Source organism: Podarcis vaucheri (assembly GCF_965113315.1).
Source record: "Podarcis vaucheri genome assembly, chromosome: Z".
NCBI classification, from domain to species: domain Eukaryota; kingdom Metazoa; phylum Chordata; class Lepidosauria; order Squamata; family Lacertidae; genus Podarcis; species Podarcis vaucheri.
The window spans coordinates 9,569,170-9,585,094 of NC_138758.1; the positions used below are offsets into that span (position 1 = coordinate 9,569,170).

The following is a 15,925-nucleotide window of genomic DNA, read 5'->3' on the forward strand; positions in this document are numbered from 1 at the left end:
TTATTCCAGTCATATCTTATCTCTAGGCCCATAAAAATCAATCTGAACTCAGAGTTAGCAATAGTGATCATGTAAGATGAAAGCTGCATGCCTTTAATAACTTTATTTAAAATTAAGCTCTTTTCATAGTTATATTTGGTTGCAGCAATGAATGGCTAAAATGAAGTTGGTGACAGAGAAATACTAGCATTAAAACATATTCATCGTTTACATGCAGTTAGAAAATGAAGAGGTTACCACTTTGAAGGGCTACTTTTGAAGAAGCTTTTTAGCAAAGATACTGTATATCTATCGCCTGTGTGATTCTATGAGATAACAGCTGTATGAAATGTAAAAGCTGCATCACATTCTTCTACAGCATGCCAAGTAATTTAAATTAATGCTGACACTTTCATTTTCTTTGCAGAAACTGAGCGAAAAAACGTTATCTCTGTGGTCCCTGATCAACAGTGCAAAATCAAAGTATATCAATCCCTTTTATGCTAAAGAATTAAATCGTGTTCTTTATCCAGTAGCAAGCATGAGGCACTTGGAACTTTGGGTCAATTATTATATTAGGTGGAACCCGAGAATCAGGCATCAAGTAAGTTTATTATTATTATGATTATTTTAAAGTATTGGACAGATGCTGAAGTATTTGTAGCACTTTATAGATTTGTAACCTGTTTTTTCTCACTCCCCTTCAAAGTTGCATGAAAATAGGGAGCTACCTCATGCCACATCAAGCCACCAGTCTGTCTTGCTAACCGTTCTGTATCCTGCTTCTCTTCAATCTGGTGCCCACCATATGTATTTTTTTACTGCAGCCTCCATCGTCCCTTACTATAGACCATGCTGGCTGGGGCTGATGTGAGCTGTGGTTAGTATATCTGGAGGGTAGCAGGTTGAGAAAGACTGCACTGTTCCCAGGCTCCTAGTTCAGCTGGCTGAGATCCCTTTCAGTGGCAATGCTAGGGATCAAAATCTCCCTCTTTGGATGTCGCATCTGTAGCTAGGATGATGCTGCGCCTCCCCACTGTCCCCGGAGCTTGCGGGGCTGGCGGCGGGGTCTCCCCGCCGTCAGCCTCCAAAGCACTTCAGGAGACAGCGGGATGGCGGCGTTCCGCCTCCCTCTGTCCCCCGACCTTGTGGGGCTGGCGCTGGGGCTCTCCTGAAGCCTGGAGAGCGAGAGGGGTCGGTGCGCACTGACCCCTCTCGCTCTCCAGGCTTCAGCGAAAGCCTGCATTCGCCCCATAGGACGCACACACATTTCCCCTTCATTTTTGGAGGGGAAAAAGTGCGTCCTATAGGGCGAAAAATACGGTAACAATACTGGTGTTTAGATAGTAAAATTGTATGTTGTAGAAACCAAACACATGAGGAAATGGGGGTGGGATGTCAAAAAGAAACTTTAAAGGTTCAAAAATGTATAATGTTCTGGGAGATTTAGGGAGATTTAATAAAAATGATTTGGGGGGAAAAAGAAAGAAAAGGTGTTGTTATAGGCTACAACATTTGTAGCTGTTTTGGGGGGGCATGAATAAGGAGGGATGTGATGAGTATAAAAAGGTGCATGGTGTTGCGAAAGTGAGGAAGGCTATGCTTACTAGAAGCTGGGAATCATCCAAGGAAGCTGAATGATGGGAGATTGAGGGACAGACAAGATAAAGTACTTCTCCACAGAATATACAGTTAGACTGTGGAATTCCCTCCCACAAGATGCAGTGAAGGCTGTCACCCTGTCACAAATTCAGGGAGAATGTGGCTCTTAGTAGCTATTAGCCATGAGGGCTATATTAAATCCAGTATCTGAGGCAGTGTGCCTCTGAAACTCAGTTGCTGGTGATCGCAAGCAGAAGTGTGCTGTTGCAATCATATCTTGCTTTTTGGGCTTCTCGTAGTTTGCGGGTTGGCCGCTATGAGAACGTAGATCGGCCCTGGTCTGATTTAGCAGGACTTATATTCTCTGCTTCCCTGTTTTGGGGTAATACTGGAAGCCAGCCATAAGAACATTTATTTGGAAGTACGTGCCATGGGAATGTGCTTGGGGTTGGGGAATTAGAAAGCTAGAATGCAAGGTGAGTAATCCCCTTTTCTGCCTCAGTATTGAACCCCTTCTGGCTGCTCTTCAAGCATTCCGTATTTCTCTTCCTGGTTAACTACTGTGTAAAAGTCGATCTACTGAGGAGAAAAAGATGGGATACACTTGATACTTCTTAGCCTCAATATTTGGTACAACAGCTGGGAGCAAAGAGAGAAGAGAGCGTCTGTGTTTAACAAGCAGTCTTTATCAGCAATCCACTGGAAAGCAGAAGCAGCCTCAAGGCAGCGTTTTTCTGTACTGTGTCTCCAGTTGTGTTTACAGCATGCTGGGGGCTGGAAGAAAGCCAGGCAATGCTCTGTATACCATTCAGAGTTGCAGACACTATAAATCCAGTGTGCCTGCTTTGAAGGTCTTTGCATGGATAGAAAAGAAATGCGTTCTAGAACATAAAAACACACCTGTAAATTAGTTTACTGGGAGAGAGATATGTAAAGTTGTTTCTTTTTAGCCACATACATAACCATAGCACTCGGAATGGGGACATTTAAATATTTTAGGGCAGGTGTGCAGCCCAGTTCACTGGAATGACTGCCCAACCTCCACAAATGGCGTTAACTATCTGGTCTCGTTTGTGCTCTTCCTTGGTTTGATAGCAAGCAGATAAAGGTTTTGGGGAGGCAGATCAATGCTGGACTTAGGCTCTGCTTTAAGAGATTTGTTATTGAAAGGGCCTAGGAAAGCAAAGTGCTTGGAGAAATTTCATGTATTGCCATTATTTGTATTAAGAGTGTGTGTGTGTGTGTGTGTGTGTGTGTGTGTGTAAGTAAATGTCACCCTGAAGAAAGACCTCATTGAAAGGTGGAATTCTGGTGTCATTCTCAACTACGATCGATCTAACCTGCTCCAAAGCTTATGCAGATCACCTTCCCCTCTCCTCCTGCAGGGCTAGGACTAGGAAGCCTGGAAACTTTTGCTTCTGCTCCTAGTCAACTACAGTTTGTCATCTCATCCATACTAACAAACTGTGGTTAATTCATTATAGTTGATTTAAAACAAGTATTGCTTTTGGAACCATAGAGAACTAACTACAGGCAGTTATAAGAGGAGAGAAGAGAAAAAATGAGGCTGCATCTTCCCACCCCCTGTTGCCTGGCAGCAACAATTACAACAGGCTGCAGCGGAGGAAGTGGGAATACTCTGCTGGCACAGCTGAGAGATGGACAGTGTTTGGCAACTTTTCTTGAACTTGTCCACCCGAGCCAGTCATTGCAACATTAGAATAACTTGTTCCTCAGTTTACTTATCTCCTCTCCCCGCCGCCCCATCTATTTTCCCTTTGCGTCTTGTCTTTTTAGATTGTAAGCCTCAGGGCACGTACTGCCTTTTTAAAAAACTGATGTTGGAACCTTTACTGGTGAAAAACAAGATAAATAGTTGATGTTAACCATAGCTCTGAGTAGGTGGCGCAGCAAGCTACTCTTAACAAAAAGCAGAAGTTTTTGAATTCTTCCTTGAGCCCATTTGGGAGGGAAATGCATGAACCTGCTAAATCTTGCTAAAGCATAATATCTGAATGCAGCCAGACATCTCTACACATATGGACTTGAAGATGGAGGTCTTGGATCTGATTTAGCTATCAAATCTTGGTTTATTCTGTATCTTCAGCTAAGTCCAAATAACATATTTTAAAATCTTTCAACTGTGTCTAGCAGCCAAATCCAGTGGAACAGCGTTACATGGAGCTACTGGCATTGCGCGATGACTACGTGAGACGACTAGAAGAACTGCAAATTGCGAACAACCCCAGATTTCCCAATTCCTCCTCATCTTCTTCACAGATGATGTCGCACGTGCAAACTCACTTTTGAAGGAGATTGGTTGGATTATTTTCTTTGAACATTGTTATAAGTGGTGCTTATTCTGATGTATTGGACAAGAGGAAAACATTGATGCCTTATGTAGAGTTTTTTCCTAAAATCTTTGTCCCTATAGGAGAGGATTTGAACACAAGTGGGCTTTTAAAAATAGATTTATGTGCCTTTCACAAACTTTTGCCTGGGAAAAATGTCATCCAACTAGCAGTTATAATACCTTTAAAGGTGTCTTTTCCCCTCCTACTGCAATCCAAATAGATATAGCTAACGCTTTCAATAATAGCCATCATCTTTTTTTAAAGACAGTATGAATTCATTTTTGTCTATAGGCTCTCCTGCTCAGACTTAAAATGCATGTTTAAGTTCATATATTGAGCAAAGTGCCATTGATGCCAATGAGAAATTTGCTGAATCATATGCACATGTAAGAAGCCTGTGGTGTAAGAAGCAAAGTTGTTAAGGGCACATGCTCTTGAGGATCAATTACTGTGTGGACTAGTTTTATATGGTTTCTTACACTGAAAACTTATTTCAGTGATAGTGGTAAGCTATCATGACTTAAATTTGTGCCTATTCAGAGCAGCAGCCTTATGAGATGGAACATAATGTGTGAGCTTGTATAACTTGTTCCCATAATAAATTAGTATTTTTCTCAAATATATTAAACAATATGCAGAAAATAGGGAGTGCACTGAAAATATTTAAATGTTGCAGATCACTCGGTTTGCTGTCTGCCTTCATGTCAGTTTTTTGTTAAATTTTATAATTCCTTTCAGGAATCATTTAAAAACATTACAAGCACTTGTGAAGTCAGCACAGACCTTGCAACTTAATATTTTAATCCACATTTTATTTAGGATAAACAGTTTATTGATATTTGGTCAGTTCAGAATATCTTGAAGAATAGGATTTGTGAAGAACTGTTTGCAGCTAACGTGACTTATTTTCAACATATTTGACACTTTGAGGGTGTTTGTCTACCATTTGTAAATTATTATATGTGTAATTTTTGATCTACAAAATGTAAGGTGGCAAGGATATCCTAGGAATAATTTGTAAATTAATTTGCAATGTTTGGAGTATTCTTTTCTTTGTAAAGTGTAAATATTTTCGGTTTCAAAGACTGAAGACAAAGTCCATAAAATACTATAAATTTATTAGTTTTAGAGGACATTGGGATATTTTAGAAATAGTATATTTTCATTAAAAGAAAAGCAGAGCACATTAATACGGTTAATAGTATACTGATAAATTTGCACTACTTCTTCAGGGATAGACTGAAGTACTAGTAATAAATTCCACTAGTTGATGCATGATTTATTTCCTTCCACTTGATACCTGTCCTCTAAATTTCACACACCTTTGATTCTTTTGTCTTTTAATCTCATTGCACATGTACATGGCTTGTTGTTTTCTGTAAGGGTAACAAATCTGAGATGAACTGCATAACTTGAATTACAAGGAAACTCGCGTATCCCATCAGCCTATTCTAAATGACCGAGCATAAAACTCTGAAAAACTATGCAGACTGATATAATTGCCTTTTGTTTGCCTGCAGTTTTTAAGCATCTCATTTTTCACGGGAACCCTTAAAACATCATGTATGTTTCATACTGTCTAGTGTGGATTAATTGCTATCTTGCTTGTTTTTACTAAGTAAAACACTACACGCTCAACTAGGGGGTGGGGGGTTGCGGCAAAGCGGGGAGTATTGTAAAACAGATTTAAATACATTTGCCTTCTCCTTATCTGCATACCATTGATTGATGTTTCTACCACCACAGGTGATGCTGTGTCCTGAATTTTAGAGAATTTAATGTTTGGGAAAGTATAACTTGATTTTTTAATACCTGCTTAAGTCATATGAAATAAAAAAGCTGAACATTTCTTTATGCCTCTTTTCTGGGTAGCAAACAGCCCAATCCTATACACCATTCCTAGGGGCCCACACTGTACGGAACAGAATTTATTGAACCAGCTCCAAGGAAGGTCTGAAGGGTGGTGATAAAGAAGAGGCCTTCTCTGTAGCAGCCCCAGTTTATAGACTGCTCTTCCCAGGTGCCTTGGCCCTCCCCACCTTACGAAGAACTGGAACTCCAAACTTCCATTCTTCCAAAGCCTTTAATGCTTAATCAGATCAGTACATTAGACAAACTACAGGTTACAAGGTTCAGAACGTACACCAGAGGTAATATACATGGCTAAGTGCAACCTTATAACATTGATCTAACAAGCCAGGGGCCAGCCCCACAAACAACCCAGAGATGCATTTTAAATAAAAGGACACATTCTACTCATGTAAAAACACACTGATTCCCAGACTGTCCACGGGCCGGATTGAGAAGGCGATTGGGCCGCATTCAGCCCCCGGGCCTTAGGTTGCCTACCCCTGTAACAAGCAGTACAACCTTCTGTACCTTTCTTTTGGAGTGTGGGGCAGAGTGTTTGCGCGACAAGAAGCTGGAGTTCTGGGACTGGGCGCTCCTTCACTTGGGATGTGTCTGCAAGGTTGCTCATGCTGGCTCTGACATATCTCTGGAGGTGGGGTCAGGATCAGATTTAATGCTAGTTGCCTCCCCAGAAGGAGTTGTCTCACGGAAAGGAGCAGGCAGTCTCCCATCTATCCATTTCTAGGGAACCACCCACTAAGAGTATACTCTCAAGTTGCCACCCTTCACATCTCCCTCGGAGAGGGCCCATGGAGAAGGACCTTGGATGGCTAACGCATGGTCCAGATTGGTTCATATGGGGAGATGTAGTCCTTGAGGCATTGGGGTTCTGAGCCACAAGGCTTTATAGGTCAAAACCATGTTTCTTGCTATAACATTAATGATCACCAAGCTTTGTAAGTTTAAAAGTTACAGCTATATTGGGCATTCTTAATTTGGTTAGTGGCTTGCTGAATTGACGGTGGACTGTGAAATGGGCTAGTATATTAGAAATTTGATTTTTAAGTGCCTGAATTCATTTTGAAGATGCAAGCCACCTTCATCAAACAGTTAAGCGCATGTGATTAGCAGCTGTGAGTGCTGTTTATTTTTAGCATATGCGTTTCCTTTCTGCTCTGCCACATGTAAAGGAGGGGAGGATGTTACAAAATCTAAGGGGTTCAGTGCTGGTGAGAGGTACATTACCTGTTGTTTTCACTAATAGTATTGTGGTGAGGAGTGCTCTTATTTTAAATCAAGGATGGGTAGCTCCCAAGAGCCTTGACAGATGGATCTTCTGTATTAGCTTCAGCATCTCAGGCAGAGAACATCAACAAACTACCTGGGGATTCTGACGGTCCTTTGTGATTTCCACTATAACTGGTTAGCAAATTCAGGAAATCTTATGAAATGGTAATCTCCCTCCCCCTCCTAATCTGCACCTTTCTTATCCCCTTTATACTTTCAGTTTAGTGCAGTGATGCTAAACCAACCACCTGGTAAGACCCTTATTGGAGAACTCCCTCTGCTTGCCAAAGTCTGAGGCGCACACTACATATTATAAATCTTGGAATTGTTGAGTTGGAAAGGGACCCTCTAGTAGTCTAGACCAGCCCCCTGCAATGCAGGAATATGCAGCCCTATACAGGGATAACCTGCAACCCTGGCATTAATAGCAAAGTAGACCTAACATAAATGGAATTACCAGGCAAAAGCAAGTTCACACCTCTCATTGAGTTTCTATACACATATACACAGTGCTTTTTTCGGGGGGGGGGTACGACGAAGGGGTTTGCATACCCCTAAACATTTTGTGAATCAAAGTTTGGCCTCATTGAGGGGCAGTATTTCAAGATGAGTAGGGTGTACCTCTAAACATATTTTTTAGAAAATAGGAGGATCGTTTATTGATATATTTTGGAAATCGTTCATGTTCTTATGCAGCAGCATTGTTTTATACTTTCTCCAATGTCAACCAATCATAGTGCAAAGCAGTCGTGTCCTGTGTTATAAAGCAAATACTGCTGGGTCGTGCCTCTTCGTTTCCCAATGGTTTTCTTACCAATAAATAAATCCGGCGTGGCAATTTTCATTCTGAAAGTGTGCCCCAGAGAGGGGAATTTTTTTAAAAAAAGTTTTAGAACCGCTGCCTTGAGAGAAATTTAAGGAAACCTCTCTCTTGCTCAAATGTCCATTTCACCACAAACAGGGTGGAGATTTCGAGAGTCCCATTTGCGCACAGCAACTGTCATCCGCCGATTTAAAAGGCATAAGGGAAGAAAGGGGGGGGGGCTAAGATGGGACGAATTAAAAGCGAGGGTGGCGGGAACCCATCCCAATGGGACAGAAAAGCGAGAACAATGATCTGCCGTTCCAGTCATGCTTATGACCAGAGGAAAAACACCCGAGAAGCAGCAGGCAGACACGTCGAAGCAGGGGGTGGGGGTGGGGAATGGATTCCAACGGGTCTACTCCGAGTAGGGACTGCGCGCAGCCGGCGCGGGGACACACAAGCGCCGCGTGAACGGGGCTGAAATCTCGACGGCGGCCGCGGCACATTGTTCCCCCCTCATGCGAACGCTCCGTCGGCTGGCTCCGCCCGACCCGCCCTTTTCTACCCCCACCCTTCAGCTCAGAGAAGGATCGCAGCCTCAGCCGCCTCAGCAACCGCCTCTCGTGCTCCTGCCGCGGAGGCCTGTGGGTAGGGAGCCCGCCGCGCGCTGCCTCGGCGGCCGCCTCCGCCAGGTGACAGTTGGCTTCCCGGCTGCCGCCGCCGCCGCCTCGACGCCTCCTTGCTTCTCCTCACGAGCCAGGCCGGGAAGCGAGGACGGAGAGCAGGAAGCCCCCGCTGCCCGCTCGCCCGCGGCCGCACTCCACGGCCACCGGCAACATGGACGGCAGGGCGGCGGCGGCGGCCGAGAGCGGAGCGGGACCGGCCGGCCCGCTCAGGAGACCCACGCGCCTGGCGTCGGTGACCGGCCCTGGGGCGGCCGCGGCGGCGGCGGCTGCAGCGACTGGGGCGGCCTCGTCGTCGAGCGCCGCCGGGTCTCGCCAGCCGAGTGTGGAGACCCTGGACAGGTGAGGGCGGGAGGGTCGGGCCCCGAGAGGAGGCGGCGGGGGTGGCAGCGCCGCCGCTTTGTGCTCGCCGGCTGCCTTCTCATCACGCTCCGGGGGATTGGCTTGTGTGTTGTCGGAGGGAGGGGGAAGCCGCTCCCTATTCCTGGTGTCCCTTTCGTTATAAGAGCATCGGTTGACGAGAGAGAAGGGGTGGGGGGATGGGGTGGGTACGTGGGTGCACGCGTGCAAAGGTGTCTGTGTATATGTCTGCATGTTTATATACGTGTGCATTTATATGGATATGTGCGCATATACGTACATGTGTATGCATATATGTACGTGTGTATGCCTGTGTGTGTGTGTGTGTCTGCATGCATGTTGTTCCCATGCCTGATTATCTTCTTCCAAAGCAACTACTCTATTACCAACTTAAGAATGGAAAGCGTAAAGCCTGTGGTCAACAACAGAGGTTTAAAGACTGTCTCAAAAAAAATGCAACTGACAGTTGGGAAACACTGGCCTGCAAGCGCTCCAATGGGAGAGCAGCCTTTTCCAAAGGTGCCCATGGGCTTTGAAGACGCTTGAAAGGTGCCAAGAGGAAGGCGCGTTTGGCAAACCCTCACCATAATCAACTCCCACCCGGAAACTTATGTCCCTCCATAGCAGTGGTGTAGCGTGGGGGGTGCAGGGGGGGCCGGCCGCACCGGGCACAACATCTGGGGGTTAGGGTTAGGGGCGCAAATCCACGGGTTAGGGGGCGCAAATTACTTGCCTTGCCCCGGGTGCTGACAACCCACGCTACGCCAATGCTCCATAGTCACTTACATACTCGTCCTTAAAACCATGTTCATGGAAGAGAATCTTACTTAGCTACAAGCAATTGCCAGAGAAGAAGAAAAAGAAGATCTCTGTATACTATACATGTATTTTTACATTTTTATACAGTCATACCTCGGGTAAATGTGCTTCAGGTTGAGCGTTTTCAGGTTAAGCTCTGCAGCGACCCGGAAGTAACGGAGTGCATTACTTCCGGGTTTCGCCACTCTCGCATGCGCAGACACTCAAAATGACGTCACACGCATGCACAGAAGCAGCGAATCGCGACACGCGCAGTCGCGGGTTGCGTTCGCCTTCAGGATGCGAACGGGGCTCCTGAACGGATCCTGTTCTCATCCAGAGGTACCACTGTATTGTAATCTGCCCTGTGATCCTTGGATGGAGGGTGGTATAGAAATAAATAATAATAAGTATAATATATATAATATAGAGAGAGTGTGTATTTGTGTGTGTATACTATATATGTATACTATATGCATGTATGCACCTATGTCTCTGTGTGTCTGTATATATGTATAGGTATAGTTGTTGGCATCCGTCTGTTTCGGAAGGCAGTGGAAGAGTGTGCCTTTGAGGGTGAAGTCGAATAGTTGGAGAGTTACAGTGCCTGCTCTGCCAGTAGAGTCCGATACAGGAGAGATATGTTTTGTTGCAGCTGGGGCAGATGAAGTTTTGCTGCTACAGGTGCATCATGGCATTTCTTCTCTCTGTGCTTTTGCCAGTGGTCATTCCTCCTCTGGTCACTGCTGTGGATACACAATGTGACTAGATGCCTACCTCCACAAGATGATTGTGTCCTTCAATGAAAACGTGCATCAATGTCCAGTATGACAGCTTCTGACGCCTTCTCTAAAAAGAGCAATGTGAAACAGGGCTGTGTTCTCGCCCCAATTCTCTTTGGCACATTCTTCTCCCTGTTGCTCATATGCCTTCAGCTGAAGACAGGGTGCACATCCATTCCAGGAGTGGCAGGGGCCAAGAAAAAAGTGTGGTGGGTCCTTATGTTTGCAGATAACAGCCTTGACAGCACACTCCAAGGAAGCGCTACAGAGTCTCATCAAATGTTTTGCCAAAGCCCACATAGAATTTGTGTGTGTGTGTGTATGTGTGGTTGTGGATATACACATGAAAATAGCCAAACTTGACACATCCTGCTTTGTGGAGGCTAGTGATAAATGCACCCTCCAGCATTTTATGAGATTGAATGAGAGAAGTGAGCTAATGGTAGACCCTCCTTCATTAGAGGTTTTTTAGCAGAGGTTGGGTAGCCATCTGTCATGGATGCTTTAGTTCCTGCATTGCAAGGGGTTGGACTAGATGACCCTTGGGGTCCCTTCCAACTTTACAGTTTTATGCTTCTATAATCAGGCCCAGAAGGACTTTAGAAGAGCTCTCCTGAGCAGCTGATAGTGGTTTCAAGGGATCCGGTGCCATTCCAACTTCCACATGAGTCTCTGTGTGAGAGAGAGACACACAGAGAGATGCTTGGCTACTGCATACTACTAAATAACCTATTAATTTCAAAAGCTGGTCATCACTTTGGTGGGAATTGTGCAGGCACCAGTGTTGTGGCATGCACTCCCTGCTGACATACCAGAGGATTCATATGTAGCAATATGAATTAAAAGGCTGTTTCTGTGATTTCTTGAACTGATCCTCCTGTTTTAATTGCTGTTATAATTGATCTGCTGTTTTAATGGGATTGTTTGATTGTTTATTTTAATTGCTGTGTACTTTTAATTATTCTTTATCTTAACGGTATTGTGTAGTTGGTTCTTATGCTTTATAAACTGCCTAGAAGTCATTTGGAAGTTTACTATTAAAAATAATAGTTAAATGATACAATGTTTAGTACATGTATTAATCACTATTGGGTATGATGATATTAAATGGTGTATCCTATAAACTAGTGCAATATAGTGACAAGGAACTGAGCTGCCAACCCTGAAGTCCTCAGTTTAAATGCTGCCTCTGCTATGGACTTATTATTAGGCAGCCTTAGGCAAACTGCTGTCCCTCCATCTCCCCTTTCCTCACAACTCCCCTCCAAATAGTGTTATTTATTTATATAACAATATTGACGTACATGGTGTTGTTGTTTTGTTTTTTTAAATGGTTTAAGTCCCAAACCCAAGGGACTTACTCTAAAATAGACATTGAGAAGCAACACAGGAAGGGCTAAATAGAGATGGAGTAGACAGAGAAGAGGAGATGTGCCTTGGGAAGTGTTCTTAGGACCAAATAGAGAGGCCTGGAGGGCCACTTTTGGCATGCAGGCATGAGGTCCCACACACCTGAGGCATAGGCACTAGGGGCTGAGGGAGCAGAAAGGAAGTGGGGAGTGGTGTGTGAGTTCTCCATAAAATTTATGATTTGAAAAATTTCCGTTGGGTAACTTGTATCAGAATATTTTCAAATTGCATCAGAAAAATTTTCTAATCCAGACTGATCTAATTTGTGTAATTTAGTTGTATTTTTTAATTGAGCTAACAGAAAGTATCCCAAGTTTTTAAAAAATTGTCCATATCCCAGAAGTATTTAACCTCTCACAATGTGTCACATACTTACTAGGGACAATCACCTGAGAAACAAATACAACCTTGACATTTTGCTCAGTTTGCTTAATATATTTGCATTCATTGTTACTAATGAACCAATGAGATATATTTTTTAAAAAAGAGAAAGTTCAGGGAAAAATCCACCCCACATCAGCCTCATGAATTTGAAATTTGATTTCCCCAGTTCTAGTACAACTCTCAACAACATTGACTCATTTATATAACCTGCCCTTTATTGTGGACTTTCATTAGGTTGAGGAAAGTTTGTTTTCCATAGAATAAGTTACTGAAAATACATTGTCTCCATTCCTTTCAATATTTCACTAGCTGAAACTGGTTGTAGCATATCTCAAATTCCCACATCACTTCCCAGAATCTGACAGTCTTCTCAGTTTTTGATGCCAAACCACTTCAGGCTGTTTCAGGAAATTGCTTTCGTGTTTTTCCTGAGTGTTTAGGCATTCTTGAAGAAAGAACCTCTTGCTAAGACTTAATGGGTCATCCAGTTAAAATTCTGGGATTTGCTAACCCTAAAAACCTACTTGGTCTATAATCTGTATGCTTCTAGTTACAAATGTTCATGCTTAAACAGATATCAGTTTTCTCCTCTTGTTGTCCAGTTATTTTTTCAAGTCAGAAGACTTTCCTAGTATTATTCTTTGCACAGTTTGTTTTTGTTAATTGTTTTTGTCTGCTCAATAGAAAAATTAACTAATGTTTTAAAACACCATATTTTTCGCCCTATAGGACGCACTTTCCCCCCTCCAAACATGAAGGGGAAATGTGTGTGCATCCTATGGGGTGAATGCAGGCTTCAGAGAGCTATCCGCAAGCCTGTGGAGCCCGGCGGGAACTCCTGTAGGCTCCGAAGGCTTGCGGATAGGTGCTTGCAGCCCGAAGTCCGGGGAGCGCAGCACTGCGCACCCCGGGCTTAGGGCAGCTATCCGCAAGCCTGCGGAGCCCGGCGGGAGTTCCTGCCGGGCGCCGCAGGCTTGCGGATAGCTGCCCTAAGCCCGGGGTGCGCAGCGGGCTACAGCGCCGCGCTCCCCGGGCTTTGGATAGCAGCAAGCTCCGGGAGCGATGGCAAGGTTGAGCGCAACCTCGCCTTCGCTCCCGGACCCCCAGCCCCGAGGCTAAAAACGAAGCCAAGACAGCTAGCGGGATCTATCCCGTTCGCTGTCATGGCTTCTTTGCTCTTTGGGGCTCGGGGGGGAAATATTTTTTCCCCTTTATTCCCCCCCCCCAATAAGTGTGCCCTATGGGCCGGTGCGCCCTATAGGGCAAAAAATGCGGTACTTCTTCAAAAATTGTCTCTGCCTTCACATACACCAGTTTCCCCATTTCTGGGTTATTATAAGGAGTGCTCAAAATGGGAGAGCAAGAAGAAAAAGCAGGATGATTTAATATAAATAAGGCCACATTTAATTACATCACTTGAAAAGACGAGAAAATGTTTTAGATCTGCTTTATAAGTGGGATGGTTTCCTACTCACTTCAAGCACTGGCTTGCTGTAATGTCTGTTGGGCAAAATATGTTTGAGGCTAACTTCCAGACTACTATTTTGAAAACATGGTTTGAAGTGCATTTTCAAAATCTTTCTTTTGCAGCTAGTGCTAACTATAGTCTTTCCCTTTTGGATGTTACTGTCAAGGAAACATGGAAATGGAGAAGGGAATCTGCACATGAGGGGGCAGAGAGTGGTAATGCAAATGTGCTGTTCATTTCTAATCTGTAAAACCGTGGTTTGAAGGATCATCTGAATTAAACAATTAATGCAGAATCTAAATGTTCAGTAGTTATTTATAAAGTAAGAATCTTCTGCTAAGTAACTTGTTATATATTCTGTTCTTGTAGCCCCACAGGATCACACGTTGAATGGTGCAAGCAACTCATTGCTGCTACAATTTCTAGTCAGATTTCAGGTTCTGTGCCCTCAGACAGTGTATCCAGAGAGTACCGGGTAAGTCTTATTTATTCATTCTTTTAATTTATGTATATGGTGCCACATCAGTCCTTACCCCAAATAAGATATGCATAGGGTATGGAGAGCAAAAACAAAAAATGTATCTTTCTGTCATCTGAGAAAAGGGTTAAGATGATAACATGAAAGGGTAAGATTTTATATGTGAAGCAGTTAGATCTGATAAACTGTTACTTTTTTGTGTTAGTGCCATTTGAAATCTAAAATTGCCACTTAGTTTGGGTCTTCAGTGTGATTGATTGTGAGAAAATACTTTTATTTCATCTTTCACCTTTGCTTTTTGATTTTAAAAAGCAAGCAAATTGCCATGCATTCTTCAAGTAAAGCAGCCAAATGAATATTTGTCTTGTTTCATTTCAAGCAAATTAAGTCATTTACCAGTGTTTTGTGGATTCAAAAGGCAGTAGATTCTCTCTAGAAGTAGGAAACTCTTTAAACTCCCGTGAATAGGAAATAGATTGTTCCTATACCTAGAGATGAATCTGTTGAAGCATGCTTGATCAGATTCTATTTTTAAAATTCTCCTCTTGTGTGCTTTTCTCTATAGAAGCAGTCAGAATTTTGTACTTGGAACTTCTGTAACATGTGGCAGCAAAATGTAATGCTTTCTCTGGACCACGGCTGCTGCCTTGGATAAATGAATGTGGCAATTTTGGCATTACAGCTATTGTACGTTACCTGTGGAATCTGAGTTTTTAGAGCTTGGATTCAATGTACTGGGGAATTCTGGTGCAGTCCTCAAGAACAGAATTTATTTTAACATATCTCTGTTTTTGGCAAATATCACACACGTTTGAAAAGAGAGGAATCTTTTAAAGTCGGCACCGTCAGGTATAGATGATTGAGCCACTTAACAGTCAGTGTTCTTGTACTGGGGCAAATTGCTAATGCCAGGTGTATCTGGAATAAGTACAAGTATCTCACAGCTTATGTGCCTTTAACTTTTGCACATTCAGCTTTATGCACTTACCATTTTTTTATTAAAAAAGAGGGAGTGGAAAGATGGCAGACATCTAGGGAAAAAGACCTTGGCAATCCCACCTGCCATTAAACCCAATGTGTGTTGACTATACAGTGGTACCTCAAGTTACAAACTCCTCAGGTTACAAACGCTTCAGGTTACATACTCCACTAACCTGGAAGAGTTACCTCAAGTTGAGAACTTTGCCCCGGGATGAGAATGGAAATTGTGTGCCTGCGGCGCAGCAGCAGCAGCAAGAGGCCCCATTAGCGAAAGCACTCCTCTAGTTATTATTATTAGGTCATCCGTTTTGTGATTATTTGTTGGCTAAGTTGATGGTGTTCTGACCCACATTTTTTCTTCTTTGTTTGGACAGCCATGTTGTCCCTGTGATTTTTATCATTTGATTCCTTCCGCCATGGGTCTTAAAGAATATCTTGGGCCCACACAGAGCATGACTGTCTCCTTCCTTTTCATCTTTCTTGCTCTAACTTTTGGTAGGGACTATGCACTGCCAGCTTGGGTGCTCGAGGCTTACCTATAAGGTGGCTAGAAGGAGACATTTGTTTCTGATTATTTAAAAAGGCTAAAGTGGACAAAAATAAAGGACACATTATTTATGGTATGATATATATTCACTTCTAAGAAATTTTCAGGAGTAAATTTAAATTGTATCAAGCTGAGCTACAATCTGTTGTCAGTTAA

At 43.4% G+C, this 15,925-nt stretch overlaps 2 protein-coding genes across 6 annotated transcripts in view; both read left to right on the forward strand.

The window, feature by feature from the left end:
• MTM1 (myotubularin 1) overlaps positions 1 to 5,784 on the forward strand; it is a 40,894-nt gene extending 35,110 nt beyond the window's left edge. The window contains exons 14-15 of one of the 2 annotated variants that reach the window (XM_082207258.1): positions 407 to 583; positions 3,733 to 5,784. In XM_082207258.1, coding sequence (XP_082063384.1) covers positions 407 to 583; positions 3,733 to 3,891 — 336 coding nt within the window. In that variant the 3' untranslated portion in view covers positions 3,892 to 5,784. The remainder of the gene's footprint in view (positions 1 to 406; positions 584 to 3,732) is intronic. The other variant, XM_082207257.1, reaches the window with a different exon arrangement.
• Positions 5,785 to 8,285: 2,501 nt separating this feature from the next.
• Positions 8,286 to 15,925, forward strand: part of MTMR1 (myotubularin related protein 1) — a 54,294-nt gene continuing 46,654 nt past the window's right edge. For all 4 annotated transcript variants that reach the window (XM_082207248.1, XM_082207250.1, XM_082207249.1 and 1 more), the window contains exons 1-2: positions 8,286 to 8,903; positions 14,133 to 14,238. In XM_082207248.1, the coding sequence (XP_082063374.1) occupies positions 8,716 to 8,903; positions 14,133 to 14,238 (294 nt within the window). In that variant the 5' untranslated portion in view covers positions 8,286 to 8,715. The remainder of the gene's footprint in view (positions 8,904 to 14,132; positions 14,239 to 15,925) is intronic.